At 41.3% G+C, this 23,738-nt stretch overlaps 1 protein-coding gene across 20 annotated transcripts in view; it reads left to right on the forward strand.

Annotated features, from left to right (window-relative positions):
* Positions 1–23,738, forward strand: part of Bcas3 (BCAS3, microtubule associated cell migration factor) — a 459,006-nt gene that overhangs the window by 41,890 nt on the left and 393,378 nt on the right. For all 20 annotated transcript variants that reach the window (XM_087573462.1, XM_087573456.1, XM_087573463.1 and 17 more), the window contains 2 exons: positions 3,052–3,133; positions 22,168–22,240. In XM_087573462.1, coding sequence (XP_087429588.1) covers positions 3,052–3,133; positions 22,168–22,240 — 155 coding nt within the window. The remainder of the gene's footprint in view (positions 1–3,051; positions 3,134–22,167; positions 22,241–23,738) is intronic.

Genomic DNA, 23,738 nt, shown 5'->3' on the forward strand with positions numbered 1-23,738 from the left:
GGAATCTGTAGTTTTCTCTCTGCCGGGCAGGGCACTGAGTATGTCTTGCAGCCTTGTGAGCACTGTTGTTGGGTGGCACACCAGGATTTCAGAGCAGGCTGAACGTTTCTCAGCTTTCTTCCAGATCATTCTGTGTGTGAATCGCTGTAATTTTCTTTTCCTTATATTGAGTTGTGAGATTCTAAACTTGAATTTCCCTACCCCCTTCCAGTTTGGTATGTAATTTGCATATTTTCACCATGCGAAAGCTATTTTCTATGGTTGGAAAAGATTTTTTTCCCTACAGTGTGAACAAATCATTCTTTGTTCTCCTTATTGTGCCTTCAAACTGGCACGTCCGGTTTATGCCCTAAACGACAAAAGTCTGTCATCAGAAATTAAAATGCCAGCAGGAACAAAGGCGGAGACCAGGAGGAGCTCCGGGAGGGAGCAGTCTTCTCTGTGCCCTCCTCTCTAGCCTAGAGTTCTGGGTCCACTCTCTGGTGGTCCTGTCCTTACTGCTCAGTTTAGAACTCAACTTGCACCTCACTTTTCAGGCTTCACGGTCCTCGTCATTGAGTTTCTTTGCCGTTTTCCAAGATTTTTTTTTCAGGGAAACCCAAAAGTAGTTTTGACTGAGTTAAAATTGTTTTGGTATTTATTTGAAAGCAAAGTTACTCATAAACATGCTGGATGAAAGTGTGAGTGGCAGCTGGGAACCATCCCTCTCTGTGTCCTTTCTGACATGCAGAAAGCTCTGTGTCTGGATAAGCCTTGTGGTGCTGTCTGCGCTCGGTGTTGTCCTCATGTGGGATTTTCATGGATCATTTGGAGGATACTTGTGACTTCGATTCCGCAGTTAGAATTACACTTCTGATTTCAGAGGCTAGAACCAGGTGTCTAGGATGTTCTCAGCTCTCTGTATGTGACACGGTGCCTTCTCCACCCTCTTCCCTTGCTATCCCTAAGGATTCTAGCTCTCCAGCTCAGTGCGTGGCTCCAGAGTGAATGGTTCTTGTTCTCACCTGCTGCTGTACTGGGAAGATGTGTTCAGGTTACAATAAGGAGTTTGCTTCATTTTGAAAGTTGTTTTGTGTAAAGCTTCCTGTGTTCTTTTTCTATGTTTTCTGCTCTAGTGTATTAAATTCAGTGAGGACAAACTTTTAATTATGTCAAGAGAGATTTTAAAACAAGAGTATATTGGAGTACAGGGGCTCAGGGAAATAAGATTATATTTTTTAACATTAGAATTTTGTTAAAATATACATAGAGCCATAAACTCAATGCCAGTTCCAGCACATGGAAATAATAGTATAGAACAGGAGATTTTGTGCTCACATTGTAATATGTTATGTTTATAAATTTTTCACTACTCTGTTATTATACAGCTTTAAGTTTTACCTTACTTTTTAATTAATTTTCTAATTATTAAAATTAATAGAAAGTAGACTTAATTATTTTTTATTGAGTAGTTACTATAATTTCAAGATGTAATTGCTTGCTCTACATTCTCTGCTTTACCCTTTTCTGCTTATTTTCAAGAGGTGGGGACTCAGAACTTAACACATCTTTAATAGAAGTAGACAATACCATTTCTTAGCCCATTCACATAGGTGTGTCTAGAAACCAAAGACGTTTCAGAAAAATGGATGAATATTGCATTGGATGGAAATTTTCACAAAATAATTTTTCCAGTTTTTTCTTAGACAATTTTCCTATCTCTTGATAGCCACAGTGTGTTTTGCTCATGGGTTTCGTTATTTGAAATGAAAGCCATGAAGACTTGTGGAGCCCGGGAGCCTAGGCCTGCTCTGCTGACTTCTTAGAGCCTTTGGGGAGGTGGGGCTGTTGTAGCAGTATCCGTTTGAGGTCTCCTCCTGGGAATATTTACAGGAAAGGAAAACCCTTACAGCTCAACTCTAAAGGTACATAAGAGAGAGGCTGAAGATGTGAGATCTTTCTCTATGTAAAAGTCTCCTCTGAACATAAGTTTACTGTGGAAGTTTGGCCAGCCTTTACAATGGATAGATTCTTAGAATTCTAAGCCACTTGTTGAGGAAAGCCTATTAAAACATCAGCAGTGTGTATCGTCTATGAGCTACCTCTTATGTCTATTAGATTTCCTGAGTCTGTAGGGCCAGTTTTATAATTTGTACAGTTTTTATGGTACTGTATATTTTCCCATCAAAAATTGGGTAGTTACTGCAGTGTGCTGGAGACCATATTAACACCTCCCAAAGTCAGTCTAGAAAGTTGTTATTAGCAAATTCTATTTCAATCTGCTTGTCAGATCAACCAGCAGTTGAAAGGCATTTTTTAAACGCGATGCATACTAACAACATACCTCCTTTGCCTTTTGGTGAAACAGAAACAGAATGCTGTGGTCTTTATGTCCAAGTATTGACTCTGACCTTACCAAGGGAATGGGCAATGTTACAGTGCTTGATCTTTGTTTATATTAAAAGAGGTGACTTCCAAAGCGACTTACAACTTTATTTTTCTCTTATTTACAGAATATTGTAGTCAGGGAGGTCCTGTGTGGGTTTTTTTTTTTTATGTGTGTGTGTGTGTGTGTGTGTGTGTGTATTTGTGTTTGTTCATTTAATAAATAGTCTTGTTTTGTAATTGCAAAAGAATGTAAGAATGTAACGGTTAGATTTGAATGATTTTCTCACACAAAGTAAGAGTTCTGGAGAGATAATTGACTGTATTGGCATCTTGGATATTGTAGAACAGACTCATAGCTCCCTGGCCCTAACATGTAGAGTGAGGTAGGAACTGCAGACTCCTCATGGGTTAACGGAGAGAAATTACAGACTTATAGAACACACTTTTTAAGTTCATACCAAGAATGAATTCTGATGCTTTTCTGAAAAATAATTTAAGATAGTGATGTATTTGATATGAATGACCAGCCTAAAATCCTATAGTTTTGTGTGTGTGTGTGTGTGTGTGTGTGTGTGTGTGTGTGTTTCTGGCTAATCACAACAAAATTTAGATGTTGTTTTTGCCTAATAGCATTGTGACCCACAGTTTAATATACTGAGACGTTTTTTGCTTTCTCTTATGCAGATCAGCGGGGAAGCCCAGGAGCTCTTCTCTGTTCGACATGGTCCAGTCCGAGCAGCTAGAATCTTGCCTGCTCCACAGTTGGGTGAGTGTAACCCTTAAGAAAAGCAAGTCACACGGTTTCTCTTTTGTTGCTTTTGGATTACAGACAGCAAGAGTGATAACCCAGGTCTGCTTTGCTGCAAAGGTCCATTCTGCCTCCCTCCTCCCCCAAGACAAACCCTTAGTGCTCTCAGTTGCAGTGGAAATAGGTAATCTTAACCATTTCAATATGGCTATTCACTTTCTGTTGTGGTTTTGATTTATCTCCATCCGCTTTGATCTCAATTTGGCCTGTGCCTTTGCTAGCTATTTCTCCAAGCTGTCTTCTTTCTTGGCTTTCTGGGCATCCTTCTGGGCCGCCTTTGTTCTGCTGCTGGCACCCTTCCTTCTGTGGGTATTCCCCAGGTCTCCCCTCGCACGCCTTTCCCTTCTCGGTTGGACTTGCTGGCTCAGAGAGCTTGGCTTTCAGCATTGTCACTGCTCTGGGCCGAGACTCCGCTGTGGCAGAAGGGTGTTGTGGGCTTTTTACCTTGAAACTCTTGCTTTTAGGGCAACTGCTTCTTTAACATTTTATATTAGTATATAGTCATTATAGAAAAGAATGAAACTTTTTCACATCTTTGTGCATACAGTGTTCTTTAAACCTATTCCCCCTTCATGTTTCCTGCAAGTACTACTGAATATTACATGTGCTATATTTATGTAGAAAGGTCCAAATGTATGTTCATATTTAATTTTCTGAGTCTTTCATAGTATAAGATCAGAAGAAAGTACTTTTTTTCTGTTTCTCCATGTTCATTAAAATACATTTCACATGTGTAGCAAATAATTAATCACATGGGGCACTTTAAAGTTTCTCTAAAATAAACATCTAAAATATCTTAATTCTGTTATCATCTGAACGATTACCCAGAAATTTAGTTTCTCATTAAGACGTCATGTAGTTGTTAATTCTCTAAATTGGTGAGAGTGATGCTTACTAAAACTTAAAGCTTGATTGTACATAAGTAATTTTAGGGATAATGTAATTAGGTTTTCTTTAATTAATCGGGAAGGACAGCCCCTTGCAGTTCAGCTGTGTGCCCCTCACAGCCTTTATCTGTACAGCCCCCACCCCATCTTCCTTCCCCTCTCCCTCTGTCCCTCTCTCTCCCTAACTCGCACTCATCCCTGCTTGCCCTGGACTTTCTTGTTATTTTTTTCTCGTGTTGCATTTATATTTTTGTGCAGTGTTTTGACACAGAAGGTTCTAACAGACCTTGCTTCTCTGTTTTGAAGTACTTAGGGTTGTCCACAAGGACTGTAAGAATAGGAGTATTCTTTCCCTCGTGTGTAATTAGCAGAAGCAGATTTCTGCCTTTTTCATTTTAGTTATAAAGTTCTTTTGTTTATTAAGTTACTAGTCAACATTTCTCGACTTTTACTTGTCTTAAAATAGCTTTAAATTGCTTTGTTAGTCAATAAATTGTTTCTTTCACTAATAGACTCTTTAGATTTAAAGTACAACTTTACAGGATAAATGTTCTGACAAAAATTCTTTATATGTCATGTTAATGTCTTTGGTTAAGTTTTAATATTTGTTTTTATTAAATGTAGTACATGGGACAGAACTCATAAAATTTGTATTAAAAAGTAACAGTCCTCCCTGGGGTTGTGCCGTCATGCTCCACTCCTACATTTTGAGGTGGTTCTTCCGTAGCTTCCTGAAAACACGAGTTAGGGAGAGCTCGCACCCATCAAGTGAAATGTCTTTATTCTCCATGAACGAATGCTTGGCAGTAAGTGCTTGGCTATCATCGCGTAACTTCAGAGTTTTGTAGGCATTGATTTTGAGTTATATGGAAGAGTCTGAAGCCATTTTGACATCTTTTTCCTTTTATGTATCCTGTGTACTATGTCAGGAATGTGGACCTTGTTCCCTGTGTCCGTGCGCTTTGTAGTGTTAGAGACACCTTCAGTGTAGTGATGTGGAGCCTGTAGCTATGGGAACCGCCTTCAAATGTTGCACATGTTTTTGCCACCTAAGTTTTATTTGTTCTATAATTTGAAATTGTATGTATGTAGTAGGGATTAAATTCAGGGTCTCAAGCATTTTAGGCAAGCACTGGTCTGCTGAGCTATATGCCCAGTTCTCCCATCCCATTTGTATTTTGAGACAGAGGCTCACCAAATTGCCCATGCTGGACTTGTAGTCCCACCAAGGTTTGTTTGCTCTCTGTTTCTGTAATTGATATTCTTAATTTTATTTTCTTATCTTCCAGGGCTAAGGACTGAAACTCAGGGCTTCGTGCTTTTTAGGCAAGCACTTTCCCACTAAATTAAATCCCTGACCCCTTTTCTGCTGTCATGGACTTTTAAAATCCAGTCAGCTAGTCTGCATCCTTTTGGTTTTTGTTACAAGTTCTAACTTTGTAGCTCTGGCTGCCCTACAACTTGATGTATAGACCAGACTGTCCTCTAACTCAGAGATTTGGCTGCCTCCTGAATGATAGCATGAAAGGTGTGTTCAGCCGTGCCCAGTTAGTGTGTGTGTGTGTGTGTGTGTGTGTGTGTGTGTGTGAGAGAGAGAGAGAGTGTGAGTGTGTGTGTGTGTGTTTAATGTGTGAGTATGTGTGCCCTAGCATGTGTGGAAAAGTCTGTACTTTCTGTGTTTTGGGATTGAATTCAGGATGCTGATCAGAGTTTCATCTGTGTAGCCCAGGCTGCCTCTTCTTGGCTCAACCTCACATGTGCTGAAATTACATGTATAGTCATTATACCTGGTGACTTTCCTCCTTTTAGGACACTCATGTTCCACCAACCCTCCCGCTCTCTGTGAGGTGTGTGTTCTCACTGTGCTTGCTGCTCTTCAGTGCTCACTTGTGGACTTTTGATTTTTTTTAAAAACAGCATATCGTGTGTATATGTGTGCTCGTATGTGATGTATGTGCCATAGCATGGATGTGGAGGTAGAAGTTGGTTCTCTTTTTCCACAGGTTCCAGGTTCTCTGGTTGTTTTGTGTGGCAAATGCTTTGCTGATTGAGTCATTTCGCCAGCCGGCTATACTGAGTGCCTCGTTAGAGTGCTTGTTATGAAGTCTTAATGAATATTTGTTGAATATTTTTATATGGTATACTCTTGGAAGTTAAGGGCTAATTTCTTTGGAAAAATCTGCCCTCTGGTTAAAAACAAAAAACTGAACAAGTTGAATGTGGCTTTGTCTCGGAGGAGATCAGCGCTGGTGGTATAAGGGTATAACAGTTAACAGCTCTGTGGTGCTGTAGGGTGTGATGGATATGATCAGCACTGTTGTGGTGTAATGGTAGAGTAGGTGGGCACCTCTTTGTGCTGCTACAGCTTGTTTTTCTGCTTCTTGGACACTATCTTTGAATGACTTATTGCTCATGTGTCTGTGGTAAGCATGTGTGTATCTATACATGCCAGGAATGTTGTCAGGTTTTCCGGAGTGTGAGCTCTGACCAGTGCGGGTGCTCGGAGCCATCCTTGGAAGGAGCAGCAAGCGCTTTTAGCCATGAGCATTTCACCTGTCTCCAGTGATCTGCTTTGTTCTCTCTTTTCTTCTCTCTCTCTCTCTCTCTCTCTCTCTCTCTCTCTCTCTCTGTTGTTTCAAGACAGGATTTCTCTGTGTAACCCTGGCTGTCCTGGAACTTACTCTGTAGACCAGGTTGGCCTTGAACTCAGAGATCCACCTGCCCCTACCTCTGGAGTGCTGGGGTTAAAGAGGTGCATCACTACTGCCTAGCTATCAGTACATTATTTATTTATTTAAAAATTTATTATATATAAGTACACTGTAGCTGTCTTCAGACACACCAGAACAGAGCATCAGATCCCATTACAGATGGTTGTGAGCTACAGTGTAGTTGCTGGGAATTAAACTCAGGACTTCTGTAAGATCTGTCAGTGCTCTTAACCACTGAGACATCTCTCCAGCCCACATTTTTTTTTTGGGGTGGGGGGGCTGGGGACCGAAAGCCCACATTTTTTAAACTAATAGTTTTTAATAATTTGTTTTATGTGCATTGCTGTTTTGCCTTTATGTATGTCTATATGAAAGGGTTGAATCCCTTGGTACTGGAGTTAGAAACAGTTTTGAGCTGACTTGTTGGTACTGGGATTAAACCTGGGTCCTCTGGACAAGCAGCCAGTGAGTGCTCTTACCTGAGCCATTTATCCAGCCCCGCAGTACATTCTTAATGAATCTAAATCTTTGGAAGTTTTTCAGTTTAAAAGTCACAAAGAGCAAGACTGTGGTGTAGTTCTGTTGGTGGTGAGCTTGTCCAGCATGTGTGGGGCCCTGGGTCCTGCAAAACCAGGTATGGTTTACACACTTGTAATCCCAGCATTCAGGAAGTGTAGATCTTCAGTTACATAGAAAGAAAGTTGTATGCCATCATCTGTCAAAGAAATGTAAAAAGCAACAACCAATCAGTTGACATTTTTATATCAATAAAAATTCGAAGTAGGTGAGAAATAAGGGGGAAACTGCTAAAACACAGTCTTTGAAAAGTGTTTTAGTGAGGCTGGGCGGTCGTGTGCTCACCTTTAATCTCAGCACTGGGAATGCTTGGTCTACAGAGTGAGTCCCAGGACAGCTAGGGCTACACAGAGACACCTAAAAAGCAAACAAACCAAAAAAACTTCAATGATTTAAGGTCTTATATGCTAATTTAAAATTATTAAAAAGGTCCTTTAAGGTTCACATAAAGGTAAATAATAATAAGAAGCCTGATGCTGATCTGTTGTGAAAATTTGTCTTGGAACGTGATTTCAAGTAAGTCAAGGTTTTGTATTAATCTAGGTAGTGAGTTTAGTTCTGGAAACTCACTTGTATAATCAATCAATTGAGTCGTGAATATTTTATGTCTATGAGTACACTATAGCTGTCTTCAGACACAGCAGTCAGTGCTCTTAACCACTGAGCCATCGCTCTAGCCCCGAAGGCATTATTTCTTTTTTTTTTAAAAAAAGATTTATTTATTTTATTTATTCGAGCACACTGTAGGTGTCTTCACACACACCAGAAGAGGGCATCAGATCCCATTACAGATGGTTGTGAGCCACCATGTGGTTGCTGGGATTTCAACTCAGGACCTCTGGAAGAGCAGTCAGTGCTCTTAACCACTGAGCCATTTCTCCGGTCCCAAAGGCATTATTTCTAATAGTGACTTTCCTTGCTGCTTAGTAAAATATCAGAAAGGAGAAATTTCAAGAAAAGAAGGTTATAAATCACAGAAATGAAGGGGGAGCTTGCAGGAGACAGCACTGCACTGGCAAGAGGCAGAGCACTGGGCAGTGCTCAGCTAGCTTTCCCTTTCTGTGCTGGCTGGGACCCCAGCAGACAGGACATTGCCAACTGCACTCAGTAGGTCTTCCTCCCTCTGTTAACCTACTCGCCATGTTCCTTGTTGGATGTACTTCAAGCTAACCTAGGCAGCCCTTCACTAGCATACGCACAGGACCATTTGCTGGGTGATTCTAGATCCTGTCAGGGACAATTGATATTAACCATTATGGAGGTTCTGTAGTGGCTGTTTGCTGAATATGAGACAGCCTTAGACTACTTGAGACCTTATCTCAGAAAACAAACATCCGAGGGCTGGAGAGATGGCCTAGTGTTTGACAGCATTTGCTGACCTTGCAGAGGACCTTAGTTCCCAGGATCCCTTTTGGTAGCTAGCTTACTATTACTGTTGGAAGGAAAGAAGGAAGGGAGGAAGGGAGGAAGGGAGGAAGGAAAGTGAGAAAGTGATGGTGCTGGAGCGATGGCTCAGGGGTTGAGATATTGAGCTGTTCTTGCAGGGTTCCAGTATTTAGGAGTAAATCACAAATGCCAATAGTTCAAGCTCTAGGGGTCCAGTGCCCTCTTCTGGGCTCTGCAAGAACTCTATAGACAACACGCGCGCGCACACACACACACACACACACACACACACGCACACGCATGCACAAAACAAAAATCAAAACTGTTCACAGCAGCATAGTGAGTTATTTCTGGGGAAGAGAACAGGAGGAGATAGGTGTTCAGAGTCTGAGCAGAGCATGTGTAAATTACTGTCACATCAGACTAACAACTAAAGGTTATGAAAATTCAACTCCTGGCATTGAAGGTTCATGTAATTCTATGTTTCAGGGAAAATTATACTCTTTCCTTTTCCTTTCTCCTTTCTTGCCTCTCTCATTCCCCAGATACTGAGCACGTGTACCTAACAGCTTAGCATATGGATGGCTGGATTTCCCCCTTATATATTTATGCATATGTAAAACTCATTTATGTGTTTAGCCCCATTGTTTCTAAAAATTGTTACATTTCGGGGGCTGGGGATTTAGCTCAGTGGTAGAGCGCTTACCTAGGAAGCACAAGGCCCTGGGTTCGGTCTCCAGCTCCGAAAAAAAAAAGAACCAAAAAAAAAAAATTGTTACATTTCATCTTTTATACAACTCATTGTTTTTAACTTTTTTCTTACTGTAGTTTTCTGATTTCACAAACTCCCATATACAGCTGTATTAGTTACAAGTTAAATCTGGTTTTTGTCATGTTCAAAGGAGAATCATTTGATTTGTTCAGCTGTATGAAGTCAGAATTTATGACTAGATTCTCAAAAATGTTGGTGTGATATTTTTGATGTAACCTTTTGATGGCTGTGGTTAAACAAATGTGGTTAAACACATGACTGCATGCAAACACACACACACACTCTCTCTCTGTCTCTCTCTCTCTCTGTCTCTGTCTCTCTCTCTCTCTCCCCCTCCCCCTCCCCCTCTTCCTCTCCCTCTCCCTCTCCCTCTAAACGTAGGCTAACTGACATTTTCTCCCAGTTATCAGCAGTGTATTACAAAGAAGAGGAACAGGCTTATTGACATTTTAAATGGCTGAACTCTGAGATTTGGGGCTTCCCTGACGTTTTCTGCTCTAATTTCTTCTTTGCGTCTACTGGTGATGTGTGTGTGTTTCTAACACCTCATCTTTAGCATGGAAGCCACGCTGGTTGGGGTCATTTAGGACGATCTGTTTTTCAAGCTTATGCTTTAGAAGGCTCTGTTCGTCCTGATCCTGTTCAGAGGACAGCATTTCTGGTTTTGGGTGGCGTGGTATGTGCTTTGATATAAGGTAAAACCTGTGTAAACACTGTGTAGACGCCCTTTCCAAGGAGGGATTTAGATGAGGATTCTAACTCAGTGACCTGTGTGAATGCTAGTGCCCAGTGCTGCTTTGTTGGTAACGTTGAAGGCTGCATGTGCCTGTTCCCCACAGGCCTCAGTTTACCTCAGTGTCAATATCCTCATTAGTTTGTTTTTAGTGCCAGGAAATATAAATATATATATATGAATATATATATATATATATTATCTAATCTAGATGTTTCTAGGCTCTAAATACTATATACTTGTTAGTGTGATTTTACTTTGAGGCCAGATCTTTAATCTTAGCACTAGGTAGACTGACCCTAGTGGACCTCTGAATTGGAGTCCAACCTGGTCTACATAGCAAGTTACAGGCCAACTGGGCCTCCATGTATAGAGAACTCTGTCTTTTTAAAAAAGTAGCGGGGTTGGGGATTTAGCTCAGTGGTAGAGTGCTTGCCTAGCAAGTGCAAGGCCCTGGGTTCGGTCCCCAGCTCCGATAAAAAGAAAAGGAAAAAAAAGTAGCTTAGTCTGTATTTATTGTTCACTATGAAGATGTAAAATACCTTCAGTGTCTCTGTTCTAGGGAGATGTGGATATAACAGACACGGGGAGAAATACACGGAGAAGCCATTGTCTTTCATTACTGCATTTAAATGTCACAAATACATCAGTGAATTTTGTTTGTTTTTAATAAGTGTTTAGAATAAATGTTTGACTGCTCTTTTTGTGGCTTGAAATGAACTCACAGTATACATTGGCTGTCTCAGTCCAGGTTTAGGAAAACAGGTGTAATGAGTGACTGCTAATTACCGAGGATTTGATGATAGCGACCCAAATAGACAGATGACTGTCACAGGTTAAATGCTCTCACTGAGACTGGGCCTTGGTTCATGGACTTTTCATTGTCCCTAAAATCTGTATTTGGTCATTGTGACATATTCCTAGGCATGAAACATAAAACTCAACATTTGCTAAGTAATAGCTTGTTTAAAATAAATAAAATTTACCTTTATTGAAATAAAACTTACTTACCTCAAAGTTAATGAATTCGAGGAACATTGTTTGATGAGCAGACAAGTAGACAGCTATGTCACTGGGGCCACATTCAACTCGCAGGCCTGTCATGACTGCAGAAAGCCCCACTGTCAGCCCAGAGTGCCCTGGGACAGTTACAGCACACAGCAGAATAAAACACATGTGGGAAGGATGTGGAAAAATTGGAACCTTCAATCATGGTCCTTGGGAATGTATCATTAGTGGAGTTATGTTGAAAACTAGTTTGAAGTTGCTTAAAGTGTTTTATATATAGAGTTACCGCACGAACCCATGAATTCTGTCCCTAGGTATACAACCAAGAAATGAAATATAATGTCCATATAAGAATGCAAATATATGCCGATTCAAGAATGTATACATGAGTTTCAGAGCAGCATTATATGAATGTGGAGATTATCTAAATATTTATCAGTTGGTAGACTGGTATAACCACACAGTCTGTTATTTGGCCATTATTTGGTCATTGAGTGGGTCTCTGCTTGTTTTCGTTTGGTAGTGCTGTGCGCTGGCTTCAGGACTCTAGTTCTGATATGAGTTCCAGTGGTTGAGTCATTTCTCTTCCTTTCCTCTCTTCTCTTCCTCCTATGCTGTCTCCTTTTCTTTCCCTTTGCTCTTTGACCCTCTAGCCTCAGCTGTTCAAGTTGTAAGATTGCAGGCTTCCATTCTCACGCTCATCTAAATTTTGTATCATGCTTTTGAGAGTCATTTGTGTTGTGCCATTTAAGAACTGTTTTAACATGTATGTCCTTGGAGCGCTTGCACATTGGCCTGCTGGTGTGCACGCTGAGTGTATGCATTTTGGCCAGAGAAAATCCTTTGAGATAGGGCTTCTCACTGAAGCAGGAGCTGTATGTTCTTTTAGGCTGACTGGTTAGTGAGTTTCTAGGTTGTCTTGGCTGTTGTCCCCACCCTGGGTCTCATGGGTCTTTATTTAGAAGTGGGACTGCTGGGACATATAAGTATATGCTTGGTTTTATTAGATATTGGCAAACTATATTACAAATCTTGTTAATTTGCCAGTATTGTTTCTTTCTGCAATAATGTTAGCTCTTTCGGGCCTTGTGAGTCTAGGTAAGTGCTAAACCTTTGAACTTTATGTGCCGTTGCCCAGTTCAGAATTGAGCTGGGTCTGTACTCTAGCAAGTCTTGAACTTGTGATTTTCCTGTCCCAGCCACGAGAGCATTTGGGATTAGGAAGATACATATGCAGATCCCCATTGTTGGGGCCCCTTTCTCACATGGGTGGGGTACATTTTCAGTAAACACACTTAAGTCAATGCAAAATCCTAAATAAAATCGAAGTACTTGACTAATTTTTCTTTTCTTTTTTTTTTTCTTTTAACTGTTTACAAGTTCTTAGTCTTGCCTTTCTCTGAATGTCATGTGACAGACTCATTCCGTATTCATGCTTTCTCCTCGGCTTCTTTCATCGAATGAAATGTAGTTAACTGCTTCTTATTTGGCAGCTCATTCCTTTCCTCTCAGTTCTGAATAATATTTCATCACAACCAAGGGTGGTTTATCCATTCACTTACAGGAGGGCATGCTGGTTTCATCCACGTTTAGCTCAGTATGTCTGTTAGAAGTAAGTAAGACCACTGTAGGCATTCATAACTTCTACCTAAGTATTAGGAAGCTGAGGTCATTGTATGGTAGTGCGTATTCAGTTTTGAAGGGACTGTCACACTGCCTTCCATAGTGGCGACACCATCTTTTTAGTTGTACAGTAATGAATGTTGTTGCTGCATGTCCGCCTACCTGCTGCTGTCAGTGTTGGCCTCTGCAGGAGCTGGGCTGAGCGCTTACAGCTGTAATAGGCAGTTTCACAACGGCATGAAGCCTTGCTATGTAGCCTTGAGAGGACCTATAGTCCCCTCTCCCTCTGTCTCCTCAGTGCTGGGTCAAATGTGTGGACTTTCCAGGTCTTTTGCCCATTTTAAAATAGTTTTTTTTTTTTTTTTTTTGGTTGGTGATTCTCGGGGCTTAGCCTTATGGTAAAAAGTGTGGTTAGTATGTGCAAGACTGTGTATGTAGTCTCCAGCAAATTTACTTCCAAAACCCAGATAAAACCAAAAACAAACAAAACACCAAACCAGCCAACTAAACAATAATTCCCAGGCTCCAGTTCCTTTGTGTTTTGACCTCTGGTCCTATGTCTGCTGTGTTTTCTGCACGTATTTTCTCGTAGTATGGTGCTTTTAATAGTGTACTGTACACAGCATGTTAAATCATATTTCCCCTTTACCTACATGTGACTTTGGTCATGTTTTGTGACTGATGCTCTGTCCACTTCATAGTCTGCCTATGCCCGTTTCTTTCGTCAGGGCTTCTGGCTGCCTTCGCTCTGGCACATCTGTGCTCGCCGTGTGCTCAGCTCTGTGGTAATACATCCACCTGCTGTTGTTGTCCCCCAACTGCTGGCCACGTTTCTTACTTGCTAACTTTAACTGTCCTTTGTAGCCTGCAAGTGCAAAGCTTTGTGTGTCATAGCTTCAAGCTTGTTTTGAGGAGGGAACAAGAGCTCTTTCTATCATGGCCCTTGTAAGCCACCATGCCTGGCTTCAGTCTAAATTTTGACACGTGTCTTAGTTAGGGTTCCTATTGCTGTGAAGAGACACCATGACCAAGGCACCTCTTAGAAGGACAACATTTAATTGGGGTTGGCTTACAGGTTCAGAGGTTCAGTTCATCATCAGGAAGGTGGGAGCATCCAGGCAGGCATGGTGCAGGAGGAGCTGAGAGTTAGACATCTTGTTCTGAAGTCAAACAGGAGAAGACTACTGTCTTCCAGACAGCTAGGAGGAGGGTCTCAAAGCCCACCCCCACAGCGACACACTTCCAAGGCCGCACCTATATTGCCACTCCCTAGATTAGGCCTGGTCAAACCACCACAGCAGCTGTGCCCTTTGTATTCCATATCTCCGAGAGGACAGAATTCACAACAGCCAGGAGCTTTTCCCACCCACCTCATCTCCAGTGCTTGCTTTCTTTTGTTTTCTGAGTTCTTTCATATCAGAGGGAACTGTTCTCCCTATATTAGGGGCGGCTTTAAACCCTAGACATTGTTCCTTTGTATCATCCAGTATTTTTCCATTGAATGGTATAATACCATTACTTTTAGGGATGGGCTTGAACATGTTCTTTAGGAGTGACTATAGCTGTTGTGACATGGGAGTGCTACACAGAGAAGTAGATCAATAATGTAATGTGTGTAGTAGGAGGTACAGGTGCCATGAAGAAATAAATTGGGGTTTAAAGATTGAATGTGGTGAAAGATGGGGGACAGGAAGGCCTTTCTTATTCAGGGATGTTTTGGTCAAGATGTTTAGGCCATGAGTGAGAGCACTGAGCAGAGATTAGAAAGGGCTGTGCTGTGAAGCAGGAGAGCCTGGGAAAGCCCAGTGTGGCCCAGAGTGGGTCGTGGACATAGGCATCAAAGGATCATGGCGCTGGTCAGAGCAGGAACAGGGCTGGCATCACACAGTCCCTCCCCCGACCCTTGGCATGTGTCCCCTTTCAACAGTCATGGTGAACCTCTGTGATAAATTGGTGGTCACCCCCTTGTACAAGAGCAGTAAGGAATTGAGTGATTAGCCTTTGTCCATGACTTGGCTCATAGTTCCATAGTTGTTTTCCTTGGTAGTCAGAGGTCAGAATTGGGCTGCTTTCGGGGTCAGATGTGCTGTTTAGTTGTGCACCCATGTGAGAAACTGTGTAACCGTCTCTCATTATCAGCTAAGTCCTCCACATAGCAGTGGAAAGATTTGGTGGCTTTGAACTTAAAAAGTCTAGTCTGTGAAGGAAGGCTTGGTTGTCAGTGTGAAATACAGGGCACCTCGATTGGTTAAAGGACACGTCACATGCTAAGTGCTCAAACATATGCTGTCTTGGGCCAGAGTGATGCTTAGGGACTGAGGGGAACATGAACAGCCTCACATGAGACCCTCATTTCAGCCCTTAGACTTAGAAGGAGTCTGTGTGTGCTTTAGTACAGTGAGTTCACTGGGAGGCCAAGATTTATGTATGTATTTTGAATATTGAGGGCAAATGCCAAGGTGGTTTTTGTGATCATATTTAGGTTGGATAGTTTTAAGTCGCTCTTGTTCCTTGTCCAGATCTCTGAAGCCACAGGGTCCTTCATGTTTCATCCCTCTCTTCTCTGTTATAAAAAAGTTGCTCCCTCAACACCTTCCTGTTTAGATAAGAAAAAAACATAAGAAGACTGTCCTGTTTATGCTGGAGATTATTTATGGAAAATCTGGTAAGAAAATAGAAATTGTACCATGTAAAAGCCTGAGAGCCTCCAAACTGACACAAAAATTTTTGGCAGTAGAGTCATCTGAAGTTGCACATTTTGTCTGTATCTGAAGTGCTCCCATTGAGGGAATCTGTAAGTAAAGAACCTCAGGGACCTCTTGGTGATGTCTGTTACAAAGAAAATGATTTCAGCTAAAAAATAAAAGTACCTTTAGTGTGCGGGAGGTGAGGGCAAGAGGATTCGTGTCCACATCACTGTCTGCTAGCTATGGAGTGAGGTTGAAGACAGCCTGGGCAATATGAGACCTGGCCTTTAAGAGAGGAGGCAGGAGGTTTTAAGGATGGTTTAGCTGAATGGTTTAAATGAATTTAGTTGTTCAAAGAAATCCTTCTGGAAAAGATTTTCACAGTAAAAATTTATTAGCGAGGACATACTGTTGTGTAAAGTCTTTATATGCAGGACATCATCTTCGACATCAAAAGGGAGAGGCGTAATATTTCATCACCAGTTGGGGTTTTATTTGCCTCTGGATCTGCTTTTGGACTAAGGTAGAAGCTGTTTCTAGTTGATGTCTTGAAATCTCAAGGCTGATTTATGAGCTTAAGCTCTTTGGTTTAAATGAGTTTACAGTGGTGTTTGTGATGGGGGATATTAGTTAACGTTTTCTGACAAGCAAACTGTTTTGAATTTTGTTGAGTGGTGGAGGAGTTGGTGACTTGGTGTGCAGGCCCATTTTCATTACTTTAATTGTGTGATTTATTAGGATTTTAAGCTTTTTATAAATGTTTTAGTGTTATAGAACAGAATTAAAAGGATTTAGAATAAAAGGAGTTTAACAAAAGGACTTTGCAACAGGATTGCCGTAGTTCTTGTATTTGATGGATTTAGTGAGCCGCATTTCATTTCAATCATCGTGCATTCTGTCAAGTGCTGTGGGGCAGGTGTGTGCCACGTCATTCTCTCTATTGTACACACACACACACACACACACACACACACACACACACACAGTTCTGTATAAGAAGTTAATCCGCTCCAATTTGGAGGATTACATTCCCGGAGGGCGATGACTCCATTAGGCCTCAGGAAGAGTGCAGGCTGCTATTTATACCCATACAACAACAACAACGACGACAACAACGACAACAACAACAACAACAACAACAACGACAACGACAACAACAACAGCAACAACAACAGCAACAACAACAACGACAACGACAACAACAACGACAACAACAACGACAACAACAACGACAACTACAACAACAACAGCAACAACAACGACGACCATGACAATGACAACCATGACAATGACAACAAACGCCAAGTGAACACCACACTGTTTATGAGTGTGTACTTTAAGAATTGTATTTATTCAGGCCATCCAGAAAATAATTAAATGAAGATTAAAATTTACTAACATTTTCAAACTCTGAAATGACAGTTCTTTTTTCTTTCTCCAGTTTGTACAGGGTTTTGCCTCAGATGTATTTAGACATTTCGGGGATCCTTGTCTCTTGTGGTCAGTTACTTCAGCTCCCATTGACTTTGGTAGCAGGCACCTGGTGGGCACTGTGCCCGAGGTAGGATTCTCTTCTGAGTCCTACAGATTTGGCTTCTGACTGTCCAGGAAGAGCATCTTAGGGAGCGTTGTGGTTAAACTTGCCCCGCTGTGGCCAGTGGGAAGCAGGGGAGCTCTTCAGTTGCATCTTGAGAGGAGGAATCAGCAGCCAGCCATGCGTGCCGCACTTTTCAACTTGATGTTTCCTCCTTTGAAATGACAGACTGGTCTGTACAGAACTAGTGCAAACCGGAAAGACCGGGAAGTAGACCGGGTATTGAAGGAGTGAAGGATTGGCTTTGTGTAGATGGACTTCAATTGTAATTAATTTTGCATAGAAATAGTGTAGGCTTTGGATCAGTTAAATTTTAACTCATGCATGGATTTAAAAGTCAGATTATTAATTGTTAAATCCGATTTGTAGCAGAAGCAGAAATAATCCATTGTAAAATATGCTTGAGCAGACATGTTATTTTATTTAAAAATTTTTATGTAATAACAAAAAACATGTAATTCTAGAGTACTGTGTAATGTTTTGATCTTGGACAAATATCCTTTTCGTTTGTTCCTTCCTTGCCTTGGACACAGAGTCAGACCTTTCATTGCTGGCCTTCCCTGTGCTGAGGCGGGCGGAGAGGTGCTCAGTACACCTGGGTTTTGCTTTTTCTTTTTGGCTCCTCTTCCAGGTTGAATCTTTGAAATCAGACTTTGAAGATTTCTTGTGCATAGTTTATAGTATTCTGGAAAGTTTTCTTCAGTTTATCTCTGGTGCATTTTTCAAGTTTGAAAATAACATCTACGTTTGGAATTTCTCAGAAATTTCTTCTCCCCCCTTCTCCCCACTCTCCTCTACCCTCTCTTCCCCGCATCCTCCCTCCATTCCTCTCTTTTTCTGTTTTTATTTTGTGGCTAAGGATGACCGTGATTCAATCCTCCTGCCTCTACCTCCACAGTGCTAGGACACAGGCATGAGCTACCAAGCCTGGCTTATTCAGTACTAGGAATAGAACCTGGGGCCTTGAATCTTCTGGGCAGGCACTGCTGGCTCCCAGAGCTCCAGCCCATCCTCCCAGAGCTCCCTCAAGGCTTCAGCATCCATTTCACAGTTTTTCTTGTTGTCATGATCTGCCCATTTCCTGGAAATCAGTAAAGGTGACATTATAATTCTCCCTGTGGAGACACTTTTTGAAACTACCGTAGATCCTTGGCTGTCTGTGCCAAACTCACAGCTGACTGCCAGCCTCACCTTCATCACCACCGTGCAGTTTGTTTCCTGCAGTTTTCTGGTGGACAGTGCTTTTCTGTCCTTCGTCCTGGGGCTGTTCTGCTCCCCAGAGGAGACTTGGATGATAATGATCTGACACTAGTGTTTGGGAAACTCAGAGATGGAGGAGTCCCAGGCATGGGAAAGGCGGTTCGATATGAAGCATTAATGCTGTCATTTAATCCTCGCTCACCTGGGGCTGCTGGCTCAGCTCTCTAGAGAGCTGCCTTTCAGTCAGTTGGAAATGGGGAGGGTGAGTTAAGTTGTCTGGAAGTAAAGTTTTTGCCATCTGAGAGTTTCTCAAGTAGCCGGTGACAAGCCAGTCCTTTTTATTTTAATTGGATGGGTTCTTTCACATCCAGTCCCAAGTGTACCTGGTATAATCACTCACTGTGCTTTTTATAATCCAGTATATAAAGTCCCTTTAATCTTCCAGTGTTTTTCCACCACTGGGGCCTCCAGCTTTTACTTAGGGCTGCTAAATTCACCAGTACTCATCTCTTTGTAAAATTTGTTGGGGTTATTACATATTTTAAAACTTTATTAATTGCTTTCCTAGAATTTTTAGAGAGAATAACATTAAGTGCATGTTTTCACCGCCCAGCTTGTGTTCCTATTTAAAACAAACACTAGCTTGTCTCCTGGTGTTTGGCTTCTTGTTTAAAGTGAACACAGACATTTTACAATAAATTTATGTATCACATAGGCTGAAAACCAGAAGGCAGAAACTATTTCCTCATTGAAAAGTTTCTTTCTACTTGTCTTCTAATTTCTTTTGCCTCTCCTGTCAATGGTGATTATGGCTTTTATGTGCCTTGGGAAGTGGGTTTGTGTCTTCCCACTGTTGTGTGGTCCCCCTTCCCCATTGTAGCTGCCGCCTGTCAGTGCTTACGTTCAGCATGGCTTGATTATAGCGTGGGGCATGGACATTTCCCACACGTTTTTCTCTTTCTCCCTTCACTATTTTAAATATTGCTGGAATAAGTAAGCATGCACGTAAGTTATCTCTCACCCCTGAGTGCACATGTAGGATAAAATTGCGGGGGCAATATTTGTAGATTCAATGATTTTTGAATTTATAATTTTATTCATTAAATTTTGATAAAGTTATCAAAATTGAATCTTATGTTTGATAAATAACCTTTCATAGGATTATAATTACATTTTAAGTGGAAAGTATGTAAGAGATTTATTTTGTATATTGTTTGCCTGATTGTGTGTATGACAGAGAGTGTGTGTTTATGTGTATGAGAGAGAGAGGAAGGGGAAGGAGGGAGGGAGCATTTCCCTGTGGAAGTACATATGGAAGTTAGAGGACGACTATTGGGAACTCGTTCTTTCTTCTTTGTGGGTTCTTGGATGTGACTCAGGGTGTCGGGCTTGCCCAGTAAACTAACTGTTACTCTGAGTATTAGGGATCGTGTACAAGATGGACCAGGTGATGATCCGTCTGTCTGCATTGTTCTCTAGTCCTCTTCTATGACATCACTCTAGGTAAGGTATTAGTTTTAGTTACTTATTTTTGATCTAAAGAATCTTGACCAGGTCAGTGGCACTCAGGAGATAGAGGCAGGCAGATTTCTTTGAGATCAAGTCCTGCCAGGCTGGTCTACAAAGCAAATTCTAGGCCAGCCCTAGCTAATACAGTGAAAGACCTTGTGTCCAAAATACATACATACATACATACATACATACATACATACATACATACATACACACACATGCATACATACGCACACATGTGCGTGTGTATATATATATATATATATATACATACATACATGCATACATACATGCATACATATATACCAACACCTTAAAATATAGCAGCTGTAGTGTGGGGGAGTAAAAGGGTTCTCTTCTGACCTCCTGACCTCCCATAGTTTGTGCCTGTGGATAGGATGGTGTGAGAGACAGGCATGGTAAGGAAACTTGCACATGATGTGTGACAGAGTTTTGTTTGTGTGTTGGCATCTCCCCAGGAAAGTAGAGAGTAAAAGAAGTGGCTAGACTGACAGTCCCCGTGAGGTTGGCATTTGTGGGGCCAAGGATTGGCCTAACTGCACTCACTCAGGTTTGCTCATCTTTCATTCTTTCTCCCAAGAAAGGGAGGGAAAGTCTGCCATGCGGGCTTCCCTTTTTTCAGGAAATATGAAAAGGATAGTCTGACTGTCCTCACAGACTTCTGTTCTCTAGGTGATTTACATTAAAATCGGCAGCACATGCATTCTCCTACGTATATATACCATCGATTACAGGAATTTCTCTTGTGTGGTTGAACTTCTTTTCATGTCATTTGTTTTTAATTATATGCGTGTGAATCACATGTATGCCTGGTGTCTGAGAAGGCTAGTGTGGGAATTCTCATCCTCAGAAATGGGAGGTGCAGAAGGTTGTGAACTGCCATGTGGATGCTGAGAACCGAGGCCAATAAGAACATAACTCTGAGCCGTCAGTCCAGCCCCACATGCTGCTGTTTTTAACATGGGCTCTGGGAATCAATCTCAGGCTTCTGCATTCAAGGCAAGCACAAGTGCCATTATTACTGACTTGAATGGGGATATATGAATCATTAATTATTTTAATGTCAGTCTTGTGTAAATAGTTTTTATAAGGGAACTTAATTTTGAGCACCCAAGGGAAGTAGAGGCAGGAGGAGCAAAGGTTTAAAGGTAGTTTTGGCTTCATGGTAAATTAAAAGCCAACCTTGGCTATTCAAGACCTTATCAAAGAGAGAAGGAGAAAAAAAAGAAAGAAAGAAAATTTGGGCTGGAAAATGGATCAGTGGTTAATTAAGAGTACTGGCTGCATTTCCAAGGGATTCATGTTCGTGGCCTAGAATCCACATGGAGGCTTACAGCTAATCATCTCTAACCCCGTTCCAGGGGAGCAGACACCCTGTTCTGCTCTCTTGAATAGTGCAGGCTCTGAGTGCACAGATATGCAGGCAGGCAAAAGACCCAGATACATAAAAATAAAACTACGAATAAAAAAGAAGAAAATTAGAAACTAGGTGTGGTAGGATAGGCTATAGGTACAGAGAAAGTTGCTATCTTCAAGGCAAAACAAAACAAGTTAATTTTGTTGTTGGTTTTGTTTGTTTTAGTGATTAGGTATAGAGGTTAGTCAAATCTTATTCTGTATGTGCTAAACTGGCAGAATTGGTAATGTGAAGGTATTAGGGGTTAGTCTGATTTCTTGAGCATTTATATACCCTAACAACTAGCAAGGGCTGGTCTAATTTCTTATGTGATTTTTATGTAGAGTTTATTTGGTGGACATAATTTTCTTTTTTTCTTTTCTGAGTCAAGGTTTCTCTGTGTAGTTCTGGCTGTCCTGGAACTCATTCTGTAGACCAGGCTGGCCTCAAACTCTGAGACCTACCTGCCTCTGCCTCCTGTGTTCTGGAGTCAAAGGTGTGTGCCGGTACATGCTAGTCTTAAGGACCTCGCCATCACTGTAGCATATGGTTTTTTTTATCTCACAGAGGATGTTGGTAAGATTGAAACAGGTTCCAGTTAAAGAAAACGTCTTTAATAAGATGTCTGTCACTATCATTAATACTTAAAATATTTTTTAGTTTGTACCATTAAATGTGTAGATTGAATGTTATACTGAATACATTTCTATTGTGTATATACATATGTACACAAACATGTATAGATATACACATGTGCACATTGTTCTATACATTGCAGACAAGTGATCTGCCACTCATTCACCCCATCCTCTATTGTAAATATTTTGAAGTAATGGGAAAAATTCAAGAGTTTCTCAACATACATTTGTTTTATGCTTTCTAACAGGTGCTCAAAAGTGTGATAACTTTGCTGAGAAAAGACCTCTTCTTGGTGTTTGTAAGAGCATTGGATCTTCAGGGTAAGGATATTTAAGTTGAAGCCTTAAAACATGTAGCATTTGCTGTGATGCATTTACTACCTTCCTTCTTCTTTCCTTATGTGATGATAGATCACAGTGCAATCTCGGAGTAAAAGATTGTCAGCATGGAGAAAAGAGGTCATGCGTTTGTAGCAATTCATTATTAATGTGCATGCTCTCACTGCAGAAGTCACTGTCAGGTGTTAATAGTAGCAATCTTAATCACCATGTTATTAATGTAGTGCATTGGTGCTGGGGCTTGTGCCTGAGGCTGCTCTAGAGATCCTGCTTGGCTCTCTAATTCCTTGTGAATCTGTGAGTACTATTCTCCGTGCTTCACACATTCAAAAGACCGATTTGCTGACCTCATTCAGTTGTGAATCAAATGCTGTCATGTTCATGCTGGCTACTGTGAATTAGGGCACTGTTTTCAGGTATCTATCTGCTTCCTGCAGGTATTAAATGGGAGCCATACTCTTTCTGGTGACTTTCAAGTAGTTATTCATTGTGTTCCTTGTATTTTAAGCCTCTGCTAATCCCAGTTAGGAGTATGCTTAGTAAAGCTGCCGTGCCGTACAGAGTTATGGAGAAGTGTGTACATAGACAGTTCGGAGCTAGTGCCATCTTTCCATGATGCTCTAGTGACCTACGTCCGCTCTCTATAGCTTTGATGTTCTTTTATAGTGATCTGAAATGGCCAGTGTGTTCGCTTGGAGTTCTCAGTTGCAAGCAGAGTTAAGAAGTATTTGTGCCTCTGTTGGAAGGAAGATGGTCTTCCAACAGAATATGGAATATCAGACAGCAGCTGGTTGTTGCTGCCATAAGCTTCCAGCTCATGGTGTACACTTTATGGGGCTTTGGAAAAGGAAAATTTTCTAGTGACATAACATATATAGTAATGGAATTATGTCCAGATAAAACTTTTTTGTGTGTATGGGTGTTTTGCTTACATGTATGTCTTTGTACCACGTTGTGCCTGGTGCCTGAGGAGGCCAGAAGACAGTGTCAGATCTGGAACTAGAGCTGTAGTTACTTATGGGTGCTGGGGACTCAAATCTGGGCCCTCTGGAAGAGCAGTCGGTGCAGACGTCTCTCCAGCCCCTCTCCCTTTCGACATGTTTGTAGCTTAGGCTGCTATGAACTCACTGTGTAGCTCCTAAGGGCGTCCTGTGATAACATCCTGGGTTGGGATTACAAACATGAGCCATCATATCCAGCCAAATAATGAAGTCTTGATTATTATTACTTATGAATATGGCTGACTTTATGGAATACGTGCTAGGGTTCACCAGAGTTACAGTGCTGATAATAAGTAAGTGTATAATAGAAAGATGGTTGTTAGAAGGCTTGCACAATATGGATTGGACAGTATGGCTGTCTCATACTGGAAAGGCTGATAACCTAGTAGGTGAGTGCATCTGCAGTCCCAGTCTGGTGTTGAGGGCCTTGAGGATGCATAGAGAACAGCCAAGTCAGTCTAGGCTGGAAGACCAAAGCC

This window comes from Rattus norvegicus, chromosome 10 (genome assembly GCF_021556685.1).
Source record: "Rattus norvegicus strain SHRSP/BbbUtx chromosome 10, alternate assembly SHRSP_T2T, whole genome shotgun sequence".
NCBI lineage: Eukaryota > Metazoa > Chordata > Mammalia > Rodentia > Muridae > Rattus > Rattus norvegicus.